Source organism: Primulina huaijiensis, chromosome 17, assembly GCF_012295235.1.
Source record: "Primulina huaijiensis isolate GDHJ02 chromosome 17, ASM1229523v2, whole genome shotgun sequence".
Lineage (NCBI taxonomy): Eukaryota > Viridiplantae > Streptophyta > Magnoliopsida > Lamiales > Gesneriaceae > Primulina > Primulina huaijiensis.
In genome coordinates, this window is record NC_133322.1 from 2,747,208 (window position 1) to 2,772,165 (window position 24,958).

At 33.2% G+C, this 24,958-nt stretch overlaps 5 protein-coding genes across 10 annotated transcripts; 3 read left to right on the forward strand and 2 right to left on the reverse strand.

The window, feature by feature from the left end:
• Positions 1 to 3,049: 3,049 nt before the first annotated feature.
• LOC140962839 (uncharacterized) lies at positions 3,050 to 4,759 on the forward strand. Its single transcript, XM_073421876.1, has 5 exons — positions 3,050 to 3,405; positions 3,496 to 3,757; positions 3,869 to 4,027; positions 4,250 to 4,396; positions 4,494 to 4,759. The coding sequence occupies exons 1-5, from the start codon at positions 3,371 to 3,373 to the stop codon at positions 4,614 to 4,616; spliced, it is 726 nt and encodes a 241-aa protein (XP_073277977.1). The 5' UTR covers positions 3,050 to 3,370; the 3' UTR covers positions 4,617 to 4,759.
• A 3,627-nt stretch (positions 4,760 to 8,386) lies between these two features.
• On the forward strand, positions 8,387 to 14,213 carry LOC140962825 (phytochrome A-like). Of its 6 annotated transcripts, XM_073421853.1 has the most exons (6): positions 8,387 to 8,633; positions 8,841 to 8,921; positions 9,526 to 11,574; positions 11,684 to 12,500; positions 12,634 to 12,924; positions 13,770 to 14,213. In XM_073421853.1, exons 3-6 carry the CDS (start codon positions 9,528 to 9,530, stop codon positions 13,975 to 13,977), a joined length of 3,363 nt encoding a protein of 1,120 aa, XP_073277954.1. In that variant the 5' UTR covers positions 8,387 to 8,633; positions 8,841 to 8,921; positions 9,526 to 9,527; the 3' UTR covers positions 13,978 to 14,213. The 6 variants fall into 6 exon arrangements, with proteins under 6 accessions (XP_073277954.1, XP_073277950.1, XP_073277952.1 ...); XM_073421849.1 differs by having other exon boundaries at positions 8,387 to 9,452; XM_073421851.1 differs by having other exon boundaries at positions 8,387 to 8,921.
• A 2,111-nt stretch (positions 14,214 to 16,324) lies between these two features.
• On the forward strand, positions 16,325 to 17,115 carry LOC140962840 (hydrophobic protein LTI6B). Its single transcript, XM_073421877.1, has 3 exons — positions 16,325 to 16,440; positions 16,579 to 16,685; positions 16,934 to 17,115. The coding sequence occupies exons 1-2, from the start codon at positions 16,360 to 16,362 to the stop codon at positions 16,660 to 16,662; spliced, it is 165 nt and encodes a 54-aa protein (XP_073277978.1). The 5' UTR covers positions 16,325 to 16,359; the 3' UTR covers positions 16,663 to 16,685; positions 16,934 to 17,115.
• Positions 17,116 to 19,025: 1,910 nt separating this feature from the next.
• LOC140963266 (beta-amyrin 16-alpha-hydroxylase CYP87D16-like) lies at positions 19,026 to 23,032 on the reverse strand. The gene is made up of 5 exons (XM_073422554.1): positions 22,966 to 23,032; positions 22,153 to 22,376; positions 21,507 to 21,647; positions 21,173 to 21,421; positions 19,026 to 21,104 (listed from the first exon to the last, which is right to left on the reverse strand). The coding sequence occupies exons 1-5, from the start codon at positions 23,030 to 23,032 to the stop codon at positions 20,889 to 20,891; spliced, it is 897 nt and encodes a 298-aa protein (XP_073278655.1). The 3' UTR covers positions 19,026 to 20,888.
• Positions 23,033 to 23,092: 60 nt separating this feature from the next.
• On the reverse strand, positions 23,093 to 24,900 carry LOC140962836 (uncharacterized). Its single transcript, XM_073421873.1, has 2 exons — positions 24,470 to 24,900; positions 23,093 to 24,326 (listed from the first exon to the last, which is right to left on the reverse strand). Exon 2 carries the CDS (start codon positions 24,265 to 24,267, stop codon positions 23,257 to 23,259), a length of 1,011 nt encoding a protein of 336 aa, XP_073277974.1. The 5' UTR covers positions 24,268 to 24,326; positions 24,470 to 24,900; the 3' UTR covers positions 23,093 to 23,256.
• Between the last annotated feature and the right edge of the window lie 58 nt (positions 24,901 to 24,958).

Below are 24,958 nucleotides of genomic sequence, written 5' to 3' on the forward strand. Positions count from 1 at the left end.
TGAAGTGGGCATTTGTCCCATAAATGCATGCATGTTGTCTAATGAATGATTTTCAAGTTCTTTCAATATGTATAATGTATTTCATGTGCACATAAATATAAATCATCATAATTTTTGTACTTCAGTATTTATTATCATAATGATGTCATTATGATACCTAATTAATGGAAAAATATTTCAAAGGACATTTCACTTTCAAACAATTTGTCGAAATATAAATTATTATTACAGGTGGTATATCGTATCATACCGTATCGAAAATCATATATCGTATACCGTACCGAAAATTACGGTATAAGAAAATTCATACCGATATCGTACTGAAAATTTCGGTGCATATAACTAGCATACCGATTATACCGAAATTGTACGGTATACCGAGATTTCGGTACGGTATCGATATATATCATTTTATACCGAAAAAAACCTTACATTTTAAATTTTGTATAGATTTAAAAAAAAATCCGTCATTTCCATTTTTTTTTTAAAAAAAATTCCTTTCCGATTTTTAAAAAGCAGAGAACACTTACAAACTGACAAAATCAGATTAAATATTTGATAATCTAATTTGTCTTGAGTGATGTCGTGTGGTGTTTGATATTTGTTCAAGTTTTAACATGTTAGGAGCACGTGCAAGAGATTTAATTTTTTTTAATATAGTTTTTCTTATAACTCATTTGATTAAAAGATCTCGAATTCGAACCTAATAATAACGAATCATTTTCTGTACTCGTGAAAAAAAAAAAACCACGATAACCATCATATGGATTCAAGTAGTAAGGAATTCGACACCTCTTTAAATAAAATCTCGAATCTGAATTTCGTTACGATGTTTGACGTCGAATCATTATTTCGAAAATGCTTAAGAAATCGGGATGTCTAGATTAGGAAAACCTGCAAATAGTATCAAATAAGAAGCCATCGCACTTTGAAAAAACGTAGCATCTGAACATTCGAGGGAAGTAATTGTAGAAACGTAAAATGTGACCAAAAAGCAAACATTTCTTTTTGTTTATATTTATTTTCCCTATATTTATCGTATGTATATTTCAGGTAACCATCACTATCGACTAATAAATGTGAAAGTACTTCAAGAATAATAAAAAATGGCACATAAAACATTAATTTATAATAAATTTTTTTGTCCAAACATTTATAATAATTTTAGTAATATAAAGTTTTACAATATCTTCCCACTTAAGATAATATCTAAGATTATAATAATATGGACCATTTTGAATGAAAATATATTAAGAAAACCTTATTGTGGTCTTTTTTCGCATGCTAAAAGAACGTAACTACTTTAAGTTGACCCCAACACAAATTAATACATGAATTGATTAAAAAATTAAAAAATACATGTTTTTAAAAATATTATATTCAAACTATCTAAGTATATCCATCATTGCTACACAACATATAGAAATGCAAATTAAATTAATATTATAAAAAATAACAATTAATTAATTTAGTTATTTTTCCTTTTTTTTTTTTATCTATATTTACTATTTTTGTATGACGTAAGAACTCGCAGCCATTATATATAATTTGTTGACTTGTTGTGCACTTAATAAATCTTCGGATTAATGTGTTATTTTGTAAATCACGCTACTGTTTACTCGTTGGTCACCGAGTAAACTCCGTAATAGCCTGCAAATGACGCTAGTCAGATAAAACACATTGGACAAGTATTGTTCGAGCTTGGCGGGAAGATGTTGGTAGGGAGAATCCAACTCATAATAATTTATCAAGCACTCACATACTTCACTAATTCGAGCTAAAATTAACTCGAGCAATCATTTTATGGATATCTATACTTAGTATAGTATAGTACTTGACCTTATGACATTGGTAGCTACTTTTGGTAAAGCAGACACCATATTTTTTTTCAAATTTTTCCTTATATTATGTTGATATGTAAATATGATTTCATTTATATGTTAAGTAATTCTCATCAGTTTTTTCCATTATTTATCAACTAACTATTATAAACATAATAAAAAAACTTTTCCATTTGTTTATATATCATTTTAGATGTAAAAAAAATTCACAATTAAACCAAAATTTAAAAAAAATTCCTTATTTTATAAATATCATAACTGAACTAATTTTTTGGAAAAAAAATTTTATTACATCATATATATTATATACACACATCGTATGTTCGTCAATACTAGTCAGGGGTGTTAAAATCAGACACGACACACCAACCCGAAAAAAATCAGGTTTGAGTTTTGGGTTTTCGGGTTTGGATCAGATCGAGTTGGACCCGATAGCTGACCCGAAAAAAATGATCGGGTTGTGTTGGGTTTGGGTCAAACCGGATTGAAACGAGTTGACCCGAAAATTTTAATTTTTTTTAAAAATTATAATTAATAAATATTGCCTACATTTTAATATATTTTATGTCTGAAAAAATATTTATTGTATATTTATATAATAAATTTTCATAATTTAATATTTATTTTGAATATTTTTTTAAACAATTGTTTATTTGATTTAGTAAATATATTTTATTTTTCAACAATTAGACTTTCAAATTTAAATTATATATATGAGGGAGATTTTGTTATTATGTGTTTAAATTAAAATATTATTTTTTAATTTTATTTAATTTTCTTTAAAAAAAAATCAAAATCGGGGTGATCCGGTTTCCCGTTGAGTGTTTTCGGGTTAGCTCTAATTCGGATTGAGCAATTTTTGAATAACATTATTACTCGACCCGACCCGACCCACCCGAATTGACACCCTTAATACTGGTCACTGTGATATAGAAAAATATATAGTACCACAAATTGTTATGCAAAATTAATTGATTTTATAATAAATTATTAAATAATCACATAACAAAGTCTACGTATTTTAACAAAAAAGATATATGGCATCACAATCACAAAATTAATAAGAATATATTCTTTCTTAGAAAAAAGGGACTAAGTGGAGTGGGGAAGACGATGCACATGGAGTGCCACTGGCCTTTATGAAAGAGAGAGAGAGATCGCTCGAAGATAAAATTAGGAGACGCGGATTTTAATCATGGGGAGTAGCTTCTGGCATTCCATGTGCACCAATCTCTTCGCCCCACTTCCTATTGTTTTTACGCACAATCCTTCATCTTTCATCATCATCCCATCCAATAAAAATATTTTTTTTATAAAAAAAATACAGATTTTGATCTTTCATGTTTATACCTTCATATCTGAAAATATCAGTTTTAGTCGTATATTTTTCTATAGTATGGTATGATGACATAAACTATCTTGGAGTTAATAATACACGCATTTCTGTAGTCCCATGTAAAGTTTCTTGGGTATATATCACTCTCAAAACTTCATTAAAAGAACAGAAGCCCCATTGAACGTGCAAGAACATGAGAGCCAGCCCGGCAGGGTGTAGCAGATCTTGGTAAACTCGATGCAAGATAGTCCTACTATAACTATTTCTTGGTAAATTTGCATATATATCGACCGCTTCTTGTTGCTTATATATCTGTAGGTCTATAAGCGAGGACTCTTTGAGAAGATATGTTTACTATGCGAGTGAGAGCTGTATTCAAGAATTACTTTCGGCTTCGGAATCGAACCGGGTGGGGAGCACAGCTGGACACGATGGATGGGAAGCTGTGGGGATGGAGAACGACGTGGAGATATCGAGACGTCGTTCGGGATCGCTCCACACGTTTCGCAGCCGTTGGGTGCTCAAATCTGTCTCTCCACAGCAGTTTATGACAGTGGCTAATGCTATTGATGCAGCTAAGGTGATCCGAATCATTCCTTTGTATTTCCCAAAAAATGGATGTGAGAGATTAATAACCAGAGTTTAATTTCTTGAATGTATGTATACATGATTTTTAATCAAATATTTGCAGCAATGGGATCCTGATTTAGTAGAAGCCAAGTACATCAAAGATCTTGAAGAAAATCTTAACATAATTCGTCTAAGATTTGGAGACAAATCCAAGCCTTCTTTCAGAAACAGAGAATTCATCGTTTACGAGCGACGCGAGACAATGGATGATGGAACTTTGGTGAGCCATTCTCATCTTTTTTCTTTTTTCTTTTTTCTTTTTTTTTTTTTGGAAAAATAAATAAAAATCTCAATATATAAAATTTGTACTACTTTTGCAGAAAAATGTAAAGGGCATTTAGAATATAATTTTTCTAAATATATGCGGATTAATAATAATAATAAAAAGATAAATCAAGAAACAAGACAAGAAAATGATAATTAATATGGAAAATTAATACAGGTTGTAGCAGTGGCTTCTCTGCCAAAAGAAATAGCAGCTGGATTACACCCAAAACAAAACAATTCAATAAGAGGGCTTCTGCTGCAGTCTGGATGGGTTCTTGAGAAGCTTGAACATGATTCTTGTATGGTCACTTATCTTGTTCAGGTATACTAATCCATTCATTATTTCATATTTTTTCTTTTAAGAAAAAATTTAATTCAATTTTATAATATAATTTTTTTGTTTTGTTTGGGTGGTAAAGTTGGATCCTGCAGGATGGTTGCCCAAGTGCTTTGTGAATCGTTTCAATACAAAACTAGTTATGATTATTGAAAACCTTAAAAAACAACTACTGGCTTGCCCCACTGGCCGGGGGGATCCTTGAAAGTTACGTCTGGACTATGAAATCCGGTACGGAAATTAATATGAGTTTTTTTTATTTTATTTTATTTAAAGATCCCAACTCTAAGTAATAAGATGTAAAGATTCAATTACTATGTATAATTATGTGTCATAATTGTTCCCATCTATCTTAGTTTTTATAATCATCATGCCATTATTATTATTATTTTTTTTTTCGAGACGAGAGTGATTGAATCATTGTTCAAAACTTGAATCGAGAGTAGTGGATTCCAACGATTTACACGATGCGGGTGTAATGATTTCTAAGATTAATAATGACCACATTCTTAAATACATAATAATTTCTAGCTCATCTTTAATCAAATAAAAATAATAAAAAAAGAATGTGGGGTTTTTTTGTTGTTGAACAAATCATATTTTTGCTAGATCTAAAAAGATAAATATTTTTTAAATGGGAAAAATATTGTTCATTAAAAAGAAATACACAAATGTAAATTTGGGAGGAATAAGTAGAATTTTTTTTAGTTGTTTAAATTAAGTAGTGGGGTGCGGGTCGGGTTTTTTGGGTACCAGACAAGTCGGGTAGTAAAATACCCGAATTTTTTTTAAATTTTTTTGATAAAATATATGTATTTTTCACATTTCACAAAAATTCATGTAATTATATCATTTTATGATTGGTCATTTGTCATTATATAACGTTATGACTAGCCACAAAAAATACATGTATTTTTTAATTGTATTTACCCGAACCCGATAATTTCGGGTATCCGATGAACCCGATTTTCTGAAAAAATACCCGACCCAATCGAGTACCCGATATCCGAGAATAAATGTCACCCCTAAGTGGGACTGTTGGAGCAATGTTATTGAAGTCATATCTTATTTTTATGTGCATTACTTTTTAGCTTGAAAAATATATATTAATAGTGTATGTAATATTAGAATAATTAAATTATATCGATAAATATTTAATTGCAAATTATAGAAAATAAAAAATTAACGATTAATTTGGATGGTAAAAATAAGAAAAAAAATGTAACATTTCAAAATAATAAAAAAATATTTTATATAATACAATGAAATTAATATTAATATTTTTATATAATAATAATATTTCATATTATAAAAAAAATTTAGCTTTTATTTTCAAAGACCAATTGACAGAAAATTTCACAAAAGACTGGTATGACCTTCAATCAAATTATCATCCGGCCAAATCTATTTACTTTATTAATATTTGGACATATCATTACTATATTTTTATTATTATATATTATTATCAACATCAACATTATCTGATGTCATGATAACAATTTTCGTATAATATATCAACATTATTCTAAAAAATGATAGGTGATGGACAGATGGCCACTCACTGTCTATCACCTAGGAGCTTATGCGGTCATTTAGTCAGTTTTTTTTATATATAAATATCTGATTATTCTTATTTATCTTCATAATTCTCCATTAAGTCATCTATATTCGATTCAAACTTAAAATCAATGACATATTTCTTCTCTTTATCTTATACAAATTCATTGAAAATATGTCCAAATAATTTTTTTTAAAACAAATAATTTAAAAAATTCATATTTTAAATTGACAATGTTTAACAATGCACAGAGATACACTATTCTAAAAATCATGGTGGTAGATGATCATTCAATGCTCTTTAGAACACTACATATCAGCAGCAGCGGATTCAAATGCCTTCAAATCAACACTTCAAATAATAATAGAAAGCAAATTTTTTTAAAAAAAAATTAGTAGACTAATCAATTTCAAATTTTGACTACATACATGATTGGTCAAGAGACTCTCTCGCACACGTCGACACAGAGAGTGCAAATAAAAGGTCCGATTTGAACTAGAAAATGTTTGATTTATGTACAAGAGTACGAACGCGATTTGAACTGGGTGCGTCGAATGTCGACTAATCAAGACAAAAAATGCCGATTTGAACTAGAAAATGCTTTGATTTTGATGCTTCTCATCAAGTGAAGTTATGGACTTTTCATTGATGAAGTTATAAGAAATTGATTAAGAAACGGTGTATTGAAGATAGACCGCATCCTTTGGAAATTATTATCAAGTATTGAAATTTTTTGTATTATATCTTCTAATTTTTAAATAATTTACTTATGATAAACAATTTCTATTTTTAATTTTCATCGTAATTAGATTTAAATTAATTTTAGAATCTAATTTTCTTCTAACTATTTATCAAACATGTTTAATATTAATTATTCATATGAAAACGTTAAATTTATATTTAATTTTTAAAATGATTAAAAAAATTCTCTAATTCCGTCCCTGCAATGATTAATCTCACATTAATTTAATAAAATAATAGTAAATTTCATTATTTCCTAAATATAATAATTAATTATCAATTGGGTTGATTTCTTCGATAAATATTAATATAATATTAAAGGCATCTGGAAAATTCGAAAGAAAATAATTATGCCTGTTTTTCTTTCTTAATTTTGTAATAAGTAGGTCTTTTGTGAGACGTTAGCACGAATATTTATCTGTGAGACATGTCAACTCTATCGATATTCACAATAAAAAGTAATACTCTTAACATAAAAAATAATATTTTTTATGGATGACCCAAATAAGATATCCGTCTCACAAAATACGACCTTTGAAACCGTCTCACAGAATTTTTTGTCTTTGATAATTATAATAATGACAAAGTATTAAGGCACTAATGTCCCAAAGTGAAAGAAACTTTTTTTTTATCGCCAAATAATTTAATTTGTTTTGCATGTAGAAGAGGACCACACAACACACGAGAATCATGGCATAAATGTCTAAAGATGTCATTCTACATGTTCCCTACATTTGACATCGGAAATCACATTGCTAATCACATACTAAATTAGTGATGTGTGCTTGCCCTTTTCGAGAGAGATGGTTCAGATGTTGTCATATTAAATATACTATTTTTTTATATAAAAAAATCTATTTTTTAAATTATTGATTTCGACGCTACATTAAATACTGATCGATCGAACCACTCATGAACGACTTGATTAAATCGGTTCGAGCCCTTAACCCACTATAAAAGAACCTTAATACTGAGGATGTAAACGAACCAATCTGCTCGTGAGTTAGCTGAGCTCTGAAACGAGTTTGTTTAATGAGTGAAAGTAAATAGTATTATGTATGGATCTACATGAGTCGAGCTCGAATCTATGTATATCTTAATCGAGCCGAGCTCAAGTCTGATAGCGTTAGGCACGGCTCGACTCGTTAATATCGCTGGATAATATTATATATTTACAATTTTTTTTATTCTCCTTGCTATCTTTCCACTTACATTCATGAATGAAATAGTGCGTGCTACGCGTATTCATTTATTCATATGATATATAATGTATTATATTCAAATATTCATAAATTTCATGCGTCTAAACTATTTTTGGAACTAATATTAACCCACGCACTCAAATTCTGTCACAATTTGATAAATTCTTTAATGGAAATACATGTTTGTATATAAAAAAGGGGAAGTACGAAAATTCTCCAATCAAAACATTTTTTTGGGTTCACTCTCCACCCACAAAATTGTGATACTATGTCATACAAATTGTGGTACACTTCATGTGGAAATGTAGTACACTTCATGTGAAAATGTAGTACTAAAAAAGTACCCAGAGACTGAACACAAAAAAAAACGATGGCGCGGGACTGAAGGCCTATTTACCGTATAAAAAAGATATAAGTAGAACTTGACATTTTCAACTACCTTCTACTTCGGACAAGTGCACCTAGTCATACCTGCACTGTTTCACCATTGGGAAGTGTGTATGGGATTTTTGTGACGAAGAAATGTTTGTTTAATAGAAATGGGTGGGCGGGCAGTGGGTTCCTTGAGCACGGGCGTGAGGTTCTTCGTTCTGCGGGATTAAGATTCGGTTGATTGGACTGGGACTTCCAATTTGTTGCGCTTCAGTTTGTTTCGTGTTCCACGATTCAAGGTTTTTTTTTTTCGAGCTCCGTTCCTGGGCATCTGCAAGTTGCACTAAAGGTTTACCTCAAAACAGTTCCCAGTTTTATTTGCACTGTCTTACTGCTCTGGTCATGAATTTCTTCTTAATTAGATGAGAATGGCCGAATAAATTTTTTTATGCAGAAGATGATGTTCTAGCTTTTTTTGTTATACAGATATAGGATTTAGTTGCTGACTGTGTTTCCCATGACATCTTTTGCTTTGAAAATTCATCTCGAATGTTAGTTATTGCAAAGTGGATTCTTCTTGACTCGAGGGGACGAGGAAGATAAATTTTGAAAGTGCTTTTTGAATGATCGTGGCTTGGTAAGAACTTCTTTGAAGATGATGTGATCTTTGTTGTTTGAAATGTTTACTTTCTGAACGTCCATGAGGTGTTTGAGTGAGATGTTTGAAATTTATAAGTTTGGAGGTATTGATATTTGTTGTGAATGATGTGTTGGCATGAAAGAAAGTAGATCTATGCGTAAGTTAAGCTAGATGGCGTACAGAAATAGCTGTGGTCTACTCTAAAGGCCACTACTCTAAAGGCCAAAAGAAACACCGTCAAAGCCACTTGGTTGTCAATTGTATGTAACAGTAGTTTGATGTGGCTTGCTAGTGTCTTGGTCATTGTCTAAGTTCACATTTTTGTGGACGCTGCTTGAATGTTTTTATGATATTTGGATGTTGATGAGATGTGGCTTTTCAAAATATGTTTGCTGATGCTATAGACTGTAGGCTGCACATAAGTTGTGGTAGTTCAAAACTCTGTTGGAATGTAATGAGAAAGGCTGAAACACAACAGATGATTCTATTGCTGATGTAGCTTTGTTGTGCATAAAATTGGAGCAGTTGGTTCGTTCTTCATAATTTGATTCTATTTATTTGTTTTTTGCATTTCATTCTCTATTTGTTATATTATTTGTAGGAATGTCGTCTTCACATCCTGGTCAATCGTCTACAAGTGCAAGGTCGAGACATAGCACTAGGATGATTGCTCAGACCTCAATAGACGCAAAAATCCACACAGACTTTGAGGAATCAGGTAGTTCATTTGACTATTCAAGCTCAGTGCTCACAACAAGTGCTGCCCGAGTAGATCGGGGGCCTAGGCCTGACAAAATCACCACGGCTTACCTACATCAAATACAGAAAGGAAAGCTGATTCAGCCATTTGGGTGTTTGTTGGCGCTTGATGACAAGTCACTCCTTGTGATTGCCTACAGTGAAAATGCTCCCGAAATGCTTACAATGGCGAGTCATGCTGTTCCAAGTGTCGGAGAGCACCCAATACTTGGCATCGGAACTGATGTCAAAACCATTTTCACTGGTCCTAGTGCTGCTGCTTTACATAAGGCATTAGGATTTAGTGAGGTTTCTCTTTTAAACCCAATCTTGGTACACTGCAAAACTTCTGGAAAGCCATTTTATGCTATAATCCACAGAGTTACAGGTAGTTTTATTATCGACTTTGAGCCTGTGAATGGTCATGAGGTACCGATGACTGCTGCTGGTGCCTTACAATCTTATAAACTTGCTGCCAAAGCCATTACGAGATTGCAGTCATTACCTAGTGGGAACATGGAAAGGCTCTGTGATACAATGGTGCAAGAGGTTTTTGAACTCACGGGCTATGACCGAGTAATGATGTACAAGTTTCATGATGATCATCATGGGGAGGTGTACACCGAGATCATAAAGCCAGGGCTTGAGGCTTATTTGGGCTTGCATTATCCGGCCACAGATATCCCTCAAGCTGCCCGATTTTTATTCATGAAGAACAAGGTCAGGATGATCTGCGACTGTAGAGCAAGTCCTGTTAAGGTTCTTCAAGACAAGAAGCTTCCTTTGGATCTTACATTATGTGGCTCGACACTCAGAGCTCCTCACGGTTGCCATTCACAATACATGGAAAACATGAATTCAGTTGCATCATTGGTGATGTCGGTTGTTGTTGATGAGGAAGTTGAAGAAGGCTCCAATTCCTCGCAGCCACAAAAGGAAAAACGGCTTTGGGGACTTGTGGTTTGCCATCACTCAACCCCAAGATTCATCCCTTTCCCTCTCCGTTATGCATGCGAATTTCTTGCCCAGGTGTTTTCCATTCATGTCAACAAAGAATTAGAATTGGAAAATCAGATGCTCGAGAAGAATATTCTGCGAACTCAAACCCTCTTGTGTGATATGCTGTTGCGAGATGCCCCTTTAGGCATCGTCTCACAAAGCCCAAACATAATGGATCTCGTGAAATGTGATGGGGCTGCTCTACTATATAAGAATCAAAATTATAGCTTAGGATTAACCCCACACGACTCTCAGATTCGTGACATAGTTTCTTGGCTAGACGAGTATCATCGAGATTCCACAGGTTTGAGTACAGATAGCTTATATGACGCCAATTTTCCTGGAGCGTTTGGTCTTGGTGACACTATCTGTGGAATGGCGGCTGTCAAGATAACTGATAAGGACTGGCTTTTCTGGTTCAGGTCGCACACTGCTGCAGAAATTCGTTGGGGTGGAGCCAGGAATGAACCATATGCAGAGGATGATGGCAGGAAGTTGCATCCAAGGTCATCTTTTAGCGCATTCTTAGAGGTTGTCAAGGAACGAAGTTTACCTTGGAAGGACTACGAGATGGATGCCATCCACTCTTTGCAGCTTATTCTACGAAACGCATTCAAGGATACCGAGGCTACAGATTTGGGCACAACGGCGATTCATACGAGACTTAATGACATGCGAATTGATGGAATGCAGGAGCTTGAAGCAGTGACATCTGAGATGGTCCGACTGATTGAAACCGCATCTGTGCCTATCTTGGCAGTTGATGTGGATGGGCGGGTTAATGGATGGAATACAAAAATTGCTGATATTACTGGTCTTCCTGTTGACGAAGCAATTGGCAGGCATTTTCTTGCACTGGTAGAAGATTCTTCAGCTGATGCAGTGAATAAGATGTTGGAATCTGCACTTCAAGGTATGGACTCGAAAACAATGATAAACGCCTCTTAGATTTTAAGTACAATATATGCATGCATGTAAGATATCGTGTCAACTAAATATAACCCTATTTGTGTTCTCATCAGGGAATGAAGAACGAAATGTTCAGTTTGAGATCAAAAGACACGGGTCAAGTAAAGAGTCTGGTCCCATCAGCTTAGTTGTAAACGCTTGTGCAAGCAGAGATGTTCGGGAAAATGTTGTGGGAGTATGTTTTATTGCTCAGGATGTAACCGCACAGAAAAGTATGATGGACAAATTCACAAGAATTGAAGGAGATTACAGAGCTATAGTACAAAATCCTAATCCACTTATCCCACCTATATTTGGCTCAGATGAATTTGGCTGGTGTTCCGAGTGGAATACAGCTATGACTAAATTAACTGGATGGCCTAGAGAAGCTGTGATCAATAAAATGCTTCTCGGTGAGGTCTTTGGAACCCACATAGCTTGTTGCCGATTCAAGAATCAAGAGGCTTATGTGAACCTTGGCATTGTACTCAACAATGCTGCAGTCGGTCAAGAATCTGAAAAGGTACCCTTTGGTTTTTTCTCGAGGAGTGGAAAGTATGTGGAATGCCTCCTTTGTGCGATAAAAAAGTTGGATGGAGATGGTGAAGTAACTGGCGTCTTCTGCTTCCTGCAGCTGGCAAGTCCAGAACTCCAACAGGCACTTCACATTCAACGCATAACAGAACAAACGGCAATGAAGAGATTGAGGCTCTTGGCATATATCAGAAGGGAGATTAAGAATCCCCTATCTGGAATTATATTTTCACGAAAGATGATGGAAGGAACTGTCCTGGATGATGAGCAGAAAAGCCTTCTTCGCACTAGTGTTCATTGCCAACGGCAGCTAAATAAAATTCTCGATGACACAGATCTTGATCATATAATTGAAGGGTAAAGTGAAACTGTTGTTTTGGGGATTCCGCCACCCAGCCCCACCCCAAATCCCCCTCTTTTTTTCTCAATCTTGAACACAGAGCACTGATAAAATGGATGTTTTTCATTGAACTCTTCACTATCCTGCCAGGTACATGGATCTGGAGATGGTAGAGTTTAAGCTGCATGAGGTGTTGATAGCTTCCATCAGTCAAGTCATGATGAAGAGCAATGCAAAGGGTGTGAAAATAGTTGATAATTTAGCTCCAAATCTCTCCAATGAAACCCTATATGGAGACAGTGTGAGGCTTCAGCAAGTCCTAGCGGCTTTCTTGCTCGTATCAGTTAATGTCATTCCGAGTGGAGGCCAGCTTGGTGTTGCAGCTTCTTTGAAAAAAGATTCTATAGGGGAATCTGTTCAGCTTGGTCACGTAGAATTCAGGTGCAATCAAAAGTATTTCCATTTTTTGGTGATATTATTAGTGAAGCATTCTTGTACTGAACCTGCTATAGCCATTTATAAGTTAAGGCGCCAGTGGCCAGTTTATGTTAAATTTCTTATTAAGGTAGCCTTTTCTAAATTTCCGTTTTCTTTATAGAAGCTGGTAACTTTTGCGTTTGTGAATTTTTTACTTGCCTAACTGCATTAAAATGCTTGCTATTGCCCCTGTGTTTCCAGTTTGTATGGGTCTTCCTTTTCTCCAAATGGTTGGTGCCAAGGAATGATGAATACCCTGTTTAGTTTTTAACTCGAATGAGTAAATGCTTTGCTTTGTTTTCTTGAGAAAGATGATAGAGAAGAAAATCTTCACTCATACCTAGAAGAAACCTATGATGTATTTGAAAAAAAAGAGTTCTTTTTATCTTTTTGTGATACATTGAGTTACACTTGAATCATTTTAACTCAGCGCTTAAAATTTTTGCAAATATACTGCAAAAGAAAATTGCGCTTGCTGATATTACTTTACATCTTTCACTCCTTTTCCTGAAGGATTAAATCCAGCAAAACTACAGCAAATCTTTTTTCCTTCCACACTAGGTCCTTCTGATTTGATGGTTTCATGTTTTTCTCCTGAATTATTCATTTTTAAGCACTGGTAAGTAGTAACGGTATGTCGATGCTATACATGATCCTATTATTCTTTTAAAAAAAGTTTTTTTTTTAAAATCTGTAAAATATTGGGCACTTGTAGTTTTCATTTGACATTGACGGAACTTTGATTATTGGACCATAAGTTTGTAGTTTTTTTTCTAGTTTCTTATGTTTTGTATTATGATGTAATGTAGGATAACACATAGTGGCGGAGGAGTGCCTCAAGGGTTGTTGAACCAAATGTTTGGTGATGAACAGGAAGCATCTGAAGAAGGAATTAGCCTTTTTATCTGCCGTAAACTGGTGAAGCTTATGAATGGTGAGGTTCAGTATTTAAGGGAGGCGGAACGATCCACTTTCATTATATCCGTTGAACTAGCAATCTCTAACCACCAAACATGACTGTTGCTTTGGTTCCTTGTAAGTCCAGAGAAGTAGTTTGTAGCTATACAACGTTTTCTATTTGGTTTCTTTTTATGCCAGCAGAGCATGTTGTTCTGTTCTGTAAATATGCAGGTTTCTTGTATGGGCTGTATTTCTTTTGGAAGAAAGATGTGATGTGGCTTCATTTGTGTCCGTTCTGGTCATTTTGTAACATGCTGCTTCTTGCATATAGCACGGGATATCTTAGTTTTTGATGTCGTATTTCCAACTTGGTAAAGTTTCAATAGAATTGGAACGGTAGCATTCACGACGACCTCCGCTACTGTTTTGGCAAACCATGCTGCCGAAACAAGGGAACCCCACACAGTCTGAGTGCCAACACCAAGATGCATCTTCTTGGCAATAGCAGTTCAATGGTACAGCTACATATCATTTTTATCCAAAAAAATTACTGGGTTGCTAATTTACTTTATTATTATTTGAAAGTGCAGGGCCAAAAATAGAATTTTAAATAAATAAAAAATAGAATTTTAAATAAATAAAATTCTGTTTTATTACAATATATACGAATAAAAATATATTCTTTTAACACAAACGAACGAAATTCAATTCTCCACATATGCTTGATTTTGGACTTGATCATCTGGAATTCGTTGGTGTCAATCTGAAAGGTAGTCGCCAAAACATCACAAGGCACAGGCGGTGAAGCCCCGATCAACGTGGTGGTGATGTACTGAGTCCCTGCAGCTGGCTGTTGAAGTTGTTCCTATGGAAGTGGATGAGACCTTTAGGGAAGACGAAGATCTCGTTATTCTTGATGATCTTGGTATAGAGGACGTTAGCGGTGGTGATGAAGCCGACTTCGAGCTCGCCGTAAAGAAGAAGACTATCTCGTTGGCTCGTGGGTGAGCGTGACATTAATGAAAAATATTATTTTTTGAACAAGATTGATTCGTATCATGTATAAAAATTTATGAAATTATCTCAAAATAAACTTACTATTATAATTTTCAATCTTGTAATAAATATAAATAAAACTAAAAAATAGATTAATCAAGAAATCTATAGGCTCCATCAATTTCATACTTATCATAAATAAAACTTTATATATAAATATAAAATTATAAAATGCATGCATCAAAACATTAATATTAATTAATTTATAGGTCACCGTCAAAATGAAATAATTATTACGCTCAGGATTAAGACAAGCAATTATAAAAAGATATTTAAAAACCACCAAGTCTTTATTCAGACCCCCAAGAAAAGAAAAACAATTTACACACACACACACACAAATACTACATTCGTTCTAAATAGAAAACCTTCAATGCATGTGTGAGCATATATTTATACATATACAATATTATATTTTATTATAACTTTTTATTCATATATAATAAATTTAATTTGAATGAAATAAAAAATATAAAATAAATAAATATTTATAAAACATTAAATAATTTGTATTATTTTATTAGTTAATTGAAAAATTAGAGGGAGGAAGGTGGAATAGAGAAAACTAAGTAGAATAAAAATGGTAAATTTTACCAACACACCATTAATTGATTTAATCGATATATCATTTCACTAATATATCTTTATTTAACATGTATTTTTATAATTAATTTGTTTAATTTAATTCTAAAAACGTGAATTATAAATTCTTATTTTTCTCAAACAAAACTAGAACCATTCGTTACTTTCATCAATTTTTATTTACTAGGTTTTGGAAAATTCATATAATAAAAGAAAAAAATAAAAAAAAATTGTTTATATATATGATTAGTTTTAAAATGTTTTCTCGTGACAAATTAATATGTTTGTATAGTTAAGATTGGGACATATTTGTATATTAACATAATAATCTTCCAAAAAGTTGAAAAAAAGCACCAAAAAATAAGAAATTAAAAAATTGTGATTAAAAAACTTATAAACGTGATTTACAGATTATTATATTAATTCATAACTTAGGACAAAAGCAAAAATTTGTGTGAGACGATGTTACGGATCATATTTTGTGAGACGGATATCTTATTTGGGTCATCCATAAAAAAATATTACTTTTTATTGTGAATATCGATAGAGTTGATCCGTCTCAATTATAAAAACTTGTGAGACTGACTCACAAAATACCAACCCCTTGACAAATACACATCAAACTATATCGATCGCGAGTTCTTTTGTCATTTTAAAAAATGGTGAAAGAGAAGAAAATAATGGAGCCAGCCTTATCCATACGGCTAATAGACAAACCACCATTAAACACGTACTTTCCTGCCTTGAATTAATTAATTCAACGCCGCGCCGCCTATAAATCTCTAACCCCACCCACTACTCGTTCATCTGAATATATTTCTTTTAGATAGAAGAAGAAAGAAGAAAGAAGAAGAAGAAGAAATGGGCACGGCAACTTGCATCGATATTATTGTGGCAATTCTTTTGCCTCCCCTTGGAGTCTTCCTCAAGTTTGGCTGTGGGGTATTACAAATCTTTCGTTTCTTTTCTCTTCTTTTTTTTTAAAAGAAATTTATGTAGAAATTAAATAGGATCTGAACATGATTCTTGATCACAATTAATTTTTATTTATTTATTTTTTGTTTGTTTGTTTGGGTACAGCATGAGTTCTGGATTTGTCTGCTGCTGACCATCTTGGGTTACATCCCTGGAATTATCTATGCGATCTACGCCATCACCAAGTAGTGATTAATCTTTATATTTACATGGTATTCTTTTCTTTAATCCCTTTCTCTGTTATTCGTGAAGGATGAGATCCAAAATTCTTTATGTTCTAAAAAGGGGTTGAAGAAAATTCATCAAACAGTTTAAATAATTTTTTTTAAAAAAATTATTTAAAAAATCTGGAAAAATTTATCAGCTGAAAATTTGTTCAAAAATACTTTTTTGTTTATCGAATGACTGCGGGAAATTTTATATAAAAAAAAATTTCTTTTGTTTTCCCCAACTTTGGCAGGTGAAAATCGGAAGCATTCTTGAAGTATATAGTGATGCTTGAATCGAATTGTTAGATGGAGTGGGTGTTTTTGCTTAATCTCGTGGTTTGAAATTTGAATGTTGATAATTGCGTATATATCTTCTCATTTAATGACTCTGTATTACTTTTATAAGTATTTATTATTATATTATTATTATTTAGTGTAAAGTTTTTTTGATAATTAGCATATAATCTCTCTCCTTTAAATTTGCATCTCTTTACAAGAAAAGCCAAGATATGGGATACTTTTCTTTCCCCCCCCCCCCCCCCCCCCCCCCCCCCCCGGGTCGTGCATGTCATAATCGGAAATATTTAGATGGGAAATATATGATTTTATTCTAGTGTAAGTTACTGCAACAATGTTAAATAATCAAAATTTCGATTTTTTTTATTAATATTTTCTGGATCGAACATATTGTATCGATATCGATTGCAGTTACGCAAATTACGTGCGATATTTTAGGTGGGAAAAAAAGGTCGATTTGGCCATGTGGGTTACAAGTATCAATCATCAATATGATAATAATAAAAAATATTATCCTCATTCTCTAGAATTGTTTGGGATACCAATTGGTCTTTTTTATGAAAGGAAAATTTAAATGCGTAGTGATTGAGGGGACATGTGATGTGTCATTGGAGACAATTTCTCTTTTTCTGGTAGCAAAGTTGTTGGCTTATTATTGTCAAATTTTGTCGGCATTAATCACTCTATATTATCGATTATCTATACTATCTATAATATCTATCTATATCTATATCTATATACCTATAAATATATGACTTCTATTTGTGACCTTACTATTATGATCTCTTATTTTGCATTTTGACATAGTTGATAGGGTTATTTTAGTCATTATCCATGTTAAGGTTAATAGGATTTAATTCATTTTAGTAGTTATCATTCAATTGTATTTATGTTGATATAAATTGATGTCTTGTACATTTATTTTTTAGTTCATGTGTTTATTATATTCTTGTGACCTTTAGTATTACCTTTGTATTTTTTTTCACTTGTTTTATCATTCTTCTTCACTTTTTTTAAATTGTTTTCTCCATGCTTTTCTTTTTCTTGTTTGTGACATTCGTTTTTTTTTTTTGTTATTTTCACCTTTTTTTACTTCTTTGTGTCATTTGTTTGTCGAAAGAGGTTTTCAATTCTATTATGATAATGTAGTATTTTGTTTCCTTTTTGTTTTTCATTTCATTTGTTCACATACATAATTTGTTTAACCTTTGATGTTTCAGCTTGCAATTGATGATACAAATAAATTGAAGTACTTTTATTGTGCTTGACATTCTTGATCCATTTTTATCTGATGTCTCTTTATTGGTTAGTGCATTTTTTTTATCATCTGAGAAGAAAAGTAGAATATATATTTATATTAACTTAGTTTTTAATTTAGTCCCAAAGATGATGTTAAATATTTAGAAATTCGCTCTATTATAGTTGATAATGTTCAAGTCATTTTCATTTTTTATCATCTCTTATTCTGTTATATTACAATCATGTGAATGAAAATCTTTCATGATAGCAAGTGATTCAAGTTTTTTGTAATAAAACTTGATAGTTATAGCAGTTGATTTACTGATTTAGCATATGATTTTTTTATCGATCGTTAATGAATTTTTGGCTAAATTTGAGATTATTTTGAAAATAATTTTAGAAATATTTTTTCCCCTTAAAATGGATGTTAAAGGAAGTGATCTCTATATTTTGTTTACAATCATTGCTCGAAAGCTATAAGATGTAAATTTTTGTTTTATGAAGCATTTTTGCATGTAGAAATTTTTTTAATGAAATTTAGTTAAAAGTATCCATCGGAAAATATGTATTCTGATATAAAATTAATTATCTAAATATGTAATTCTAAAAACCAAACATAAAAAGTTAAACAAAATCTATAAAGGGTTAAAATTTAGCAAAAGCAATTGAATTAAACTTGATAACAATTTTAGTGGTTTTATTTTGAAAATAGGATGCTAATTTTAATTAATTAAGAGATTTTTTTTATTATCACTTATAATTTTGTGTGCTTCATTTAAGTAACATTGTGATTTGGACCATAGTAAATCCATTACTTTATTAATTTATTTATATTATTTTTCTTTTATGAATGGTATTTGGATGAAAAAAATCTTTTCTGGTTTGACAAAGTTGTTATTATGTCATAATCACGTTGATTGAAAAGTTTGTCATATAAACAAGTGAATATATATGTTTATAGTCATGATGTTATTTTATCTATTGTGTTTTGATCTGTTTAGGTTAGCAAATACTCTAAAACATGATATTAATCAAATGATTTTAGACAATATCTAAATTTCATAATTATGGTTCGATCATTTGTTAACCACGTGTAACGCACGTGTCCTTTCCTAGTTATATTAAGTATGAGACCCTAATAATAACCGTTATATGAGGACACCAACTTTCTTTCTTGTTTTATTTTTTTTAATTTTTTATATTTATTATTTACTATTTTATTATAGTTGAGTCCCTAATAATAACCGCTCTATGAGGACACCGACTTTCTTTTCTATTTTACCCTTTCTTATTTTTTATATTATATTTTTTCTTAACAAATAATATTATATTCACCGTCATAAGGAAACTGCTCACGTGAAAAATAATATTATTTCTAGCCACTGTGAAAAATAAACTCTCTTCTTTATGTTGTGACGTCATTATGTTGTAATATCATGAATATTTAATATATTAGCCACATGTATTGCGTGTGCCACGGTTACTAGTTCCCATAATTGAGAGAGGACAGTTCTTGCTATATATTCGATTATATATATATTAAGCAAGATTGCGTAAGATTAGTTTTATTGGTATGTCAGGTTCGTGATTTATAGTTTCTTTGACATCAACCAAAACATATAGATGGATATGATAACAACAAACGAATACACACACAACAAATTAATTGTCTCGGAAAGCATGACTTTTTATTTTGAGTAGGTATCTTGTGAGACGGTCTTACGAGTCTTTATCTGTAAGACAGATCAATCCTATCGATATTTACAATAAAAAGTAATACTCTTAGCATAAAAAGTAATATTTTTTCATGGATGATCCAAATAAGATATCCGTCTCACAAAATACGATACGTGAGACCGTCTCACATAAGTTTTTGTCTTTTATTTTATATCACACAATCCTATATATAAAATCGCGAATTGTTTGATCAGTTATTTCCTTTTAATATTTTGTAGTGAAATCCATCTGGGAATCGGATGATAGGAGAGAGAGAGTAATTATAAATTTTGTAGTGAAATCCATCTAATATTTTGTTGTGACATTATAAATTTGTCATTTCAAAGGTGTGCTCTATAATTTTGAATTCTATAAATTTAAATTAGGTTATAACTATTTGTTCATTCATTAATTTTTTTTGGCATTTAATATTGAGAGAGAGTAATTAATTTACCTATATTTTGTGACCAAGACACAGATAAAGATTCGTGAGACCGTCTTACAAGAGACCTACTCAAATTTGTTTACTCAAAAAACCAGTTATTGTTCAGAATTCTACTTGGATCTTTTGAAACAATGATCCAATAAAAGTATGTCAACTTTTGAAACAATTTAATAGGAATTTGATTCTAATCTTCCATCTCCAAGGATTGAATTTAAATGGATCTTCAAACTGGCTAGCGTTGAGGTGAAGACCAGCCGTGGTTATCATAATCACTCATCCTTTCGGAATTGTGTATCCTTAAGAATTATAACTAGTTACAAACATATTGGATAATCATGATTCTTTGTGTGCGTTATGCACACGTGTTGTGTGTAATATAGTGTATATAAACATTACATATTCTTGTGTGTATGCATGTAAAATATAAAATAAGTGTAAAATATTTTGAAAATTGGGTCGATTTGCGTAGGAATAATTTTTACAATTTTTTTATATAGAATATTTTTCCATTATAAAAAGGAAAAAAATTCTAAATTTAAAAACAAATACCATTGACTGGGATATCTTTCAAAGCTCGACGAAAAAAATCCAGGGGCTATGTTCCCAAGCCTGAGCACTTCATTGATGACCTGAAGTGTGAAGCTCATCGATTTGTATTCATTCCATGTTAGACTCGACTCTGGATCCTCTCTTTTCTTGAGTATTTTCTCATGCTTCGCCTGTAATTATGTCACAAACATATTTATATGCATGCCCATAATGTTAAATATTATCGAAAATGTCATCTACTCACGATCAGTTCCTCCATCACCAATGGGTTTTCCTCAAGCAACTTGAAAGCTAATGCCAGTGTGGTGGAGATAGAATCGGAGGTGACGAATAGCAATCCGAACATTAGCTGAACGATGAAGTCTTCATTCAAGAACGATTTTGTGTTTTTGTCGTCGATGATGTGGTCGAGAAGATCACCGTGGCTCCCTTCGGATCCCGCAAGCCTCTTGGTCACTACGTCCCTCATCATTTCGCGAACTTTCTTGTGTATCTGATAAGTTTTCCAACTTTCAATCGGTAAATGTAGTTTCTGGTAAAATGTTTAATATAACTTGATGAATGCTATGTTTCTTTACCTGCAAACATTTATGATGTGCTGTGCCAGGGATGTTGATAGGAAAAGACATTAGGCCCTCAACCAAGTCTCTGAACATATCACTTATCTTGTCTGGTGTATCCCCGCTAAATATTTGTTTCGCAGCAAAATCAATAGCCATCTGTCATGAACAGAGATCAAATTCTTGATCATTTCGTGTAGTAAAATGGTGTAATGATCGATCAAAAGTTGTGTTGAATGAAGCTTTACCGTGACGATTCGCTTTTAACTTCAAGAGATCCCCGACTTGACCATGTGGAGAGGGTCTTCTGGACCATAGCATGCATCTGAGGGAGGAGATTCCCTCTCAAGGCCTCGATGCCAAAGTGGTTCAGAGTCAAGTTTCTGGTGTATTTCCTCGAAGATTGACTTGCCTGGTCGAAAACTTCGGCGGAAGTGTCCATGGACCATGTGTCAACTAATTTTCCATCTTGTCTGAGTAGAAAATGGTTGAATTCGGGGTCTGCAGTAATGATCACAGGTCATCCAGCTACGTTGGTTCGAAAGAAAGGGCCATATCTAAGACAGAGCACGAGTTCAATATACGTTCACAAAACATTAGTGCGACTCAAATATTTTTACGTTCAAGGACAGATTATAGATATCATAAAGTTTGTCTAAAAAACAAATGTGACACACCTTTTCATTCTATTTTTAATGAATGGAGGGAGATCTAAAGAGGCACTTGGGATGACCAATTGGATGGTTTCTCCAATGAGAGGGAGGCCCATAGAACCGGGAGGGAGAACTCCATTGCATTTAGGATTCCTCCATCTGTAAATCCAGTGAGTAACATAAAGGGCAACCAATGTTCCGACAAAGCAAGCAACATGTGACAAACCAAATGGAACTTCTCATATGTACGAGGAAATAAATGTTTCCACTGTCATGTGGACTCTATTGTTAGGAAAAAAGTATTTTTGAGGGTGAGATGTTTTGGGGATTTTGTGTGATGAAATTGTTGTCTTAAAATGTAGGGAGAATAGCTAAGAAAGTCAATCATGTTGAAGATGCTAACTAGGAATAAGTTATGCCTTATTTTTGGACAGTCTAGTGCTTAAAATACCTGTTTTGGTTCATAAAAAGCATCTGGGGTCTCAAATTTAGGAAAAGAACATCCCAGAGGATATCACACATGCTAAAGTTCAACTAATTTCATAAGCCGGCCAGTTTCTCCGTAAGTCGAACATGATAGATCCGTTTAAATCTTTGGATCATGTAATATTTAGGAGTCTCGCACAATTTTATATCAGAAACTCCAATTATTATAAATCTTAAACCAAATACAAGAAGATGCGATGATTTTGAATTTTATCCTTCACCATCAACACAAAAATTCTTGTAAAACTGTCGCACGGGTCAATTTTGTGAAATAGATCTCAAACCCGATACAACTCATGAAAAAGTATTGCTATGTCAAAAGTTCATTAGTGTATCACTCAGATTGACTTGTTTCCCGGACTGAATATGTTCATTAGGATTGAGTGATGACTCGAATCCCCTCATTTAATTCATTCATGTCATCTTTTATAAAAGCTTTCTACTTTTCTTTCTGGAATGCTCAGTTAGAGATAGTTGTTGCAGAGAATTAACATGCACGGAGAACAAATGAAACAGACACGCTCCAGTATGTGCCACAAAGAAATAACAAAGCGAAAGACAAATCTGTGGACGATGTAAATAGAAATCATGCAGGCCTTGGACTTGGTTCGAAGCCCCGAAGCGTGTAATCAGTTCTTGTTAGTCCTGATTTCCCAACTCTTGAGCTCGAGCATCAATCGTTCGTTTTCGAACTTTAAGATCTCGTTTTCTAGCTTCAGCTCGTGCAACTCCCTGTCTTCTAGCTGGTTGGATTTTAGCCACCCGAACTTCTTCTTCTCTAGCTCTATCTTCTCATCTTGTATCTGCCTTTTCATTTCTTGTAGCTGCAGCAAACGGGCTATAATAGCTGGGTTGTGATCCTTTTCGCAAACCTGAGTCGAATTTGTATCAGGAGGAGTAGAAACAACTCGATCTTCTCCTTGTTTCTGTCTCTTTACAGTTGGTATCTCCTGAATTCCATTTCGAGAAACATGTTTGATTTTACCCCTAAGAGCAGATAGCAGTGAAAGTCTTAGCGACTCGTCTTGAGGAATATAGTTCCAGTTCCGGTTGTGATACGCGAACATCTCTAGGTAAAACAACTGTTTGCACATCAAAATCTTCCGAACCTCCTCTTTGGTTTCCACTCGAATGTCCATGGTCTCGATCAGAGCCGGGTTTTCGACCACGATGCGTGAATCTGCGCTCCCAACTACATCATTCAGTCGCTTGTACTTTTTGTTGAGGTCATTGAATTTATCCTCGCATTGTTGAGGTGAAACAAAGTAACCCCGTTCGATCATACATTTCGAGATAGCCCTCCATTTACCCTTTATTCGACTTCTCGTTTCGCTCTCAGGAGATTCAGAAAATGAATCCTGGCCGATATAACAAACGGCAGTAATCAACAGCTTAACCATTTCATTCGTCCACTTTATTCTTTGCCACAAGGATTCGGTGCTTGGTATTCCACCATCAAGTAGGCCATTGTAACCACCAAAATACAGCGCCGGATCCGGAACCTGATGTGGATGCGCCGATAGACTGGGATAGGAACAATGTTCTCGTTGCTGAGTTTCTTGCATTGATGGCTGTGATTCTTGAAAACCAAGCGGTTCCTGAGGCATAATGTTGCCGAATTCTTGCAAGAGACTTTCCATGTCTTCGGCGTGAAGCTATTGCAAACCGGTAAAACTCGCCCTCAGAGAGCACAAACTGACTACTTCACATTACACAAAAGGAGTAAAAAGAATGGTATACGAGCAAACTAATTAAAAGGATTATGACAAAAGATTGACCATGCAATACGATGTATGTAAACAGATCATACATACCATGTTAGCTTGGGTTTATCATGCTTACCAAATCAAATCAAGATCTGTAAATCAAGCCCAACAACAATAAACAGACATTCCACGACTTCTTGACTCGACTTCTAAAGAGAAACTTCGATCTTCATCATGTAAAACTTTATTCTCTGTAACAGGAACGCGACGAAAATGGGATGTATTCGAGGGACCTTCCGATGACCACATTGTTAAAGTCGTCTCAGAAACCGGTAATGCATAAGTTCACTAGTATTTGAGCAAACAAGTGTCGTCTCTTCACACAACTTGCCATTGGAAAAGCAGCCAAATGGTTTCCAGATGCTTTGCATTTCTACGGAGACGTCATTAATTTCTACCAACTACGTTTTAAACCCGAGTTGGAAGTTACTGATGCTTTCACATCTGAAGGCAAGACGACATTTGGAGGATAATAAGTAATAACTACGCCTAAGATTGCCAACATAAAGCTCAAGTCTCATTCATATCATCATATGTTTTGCCAAGTAATTTGACAGGTCAAAGG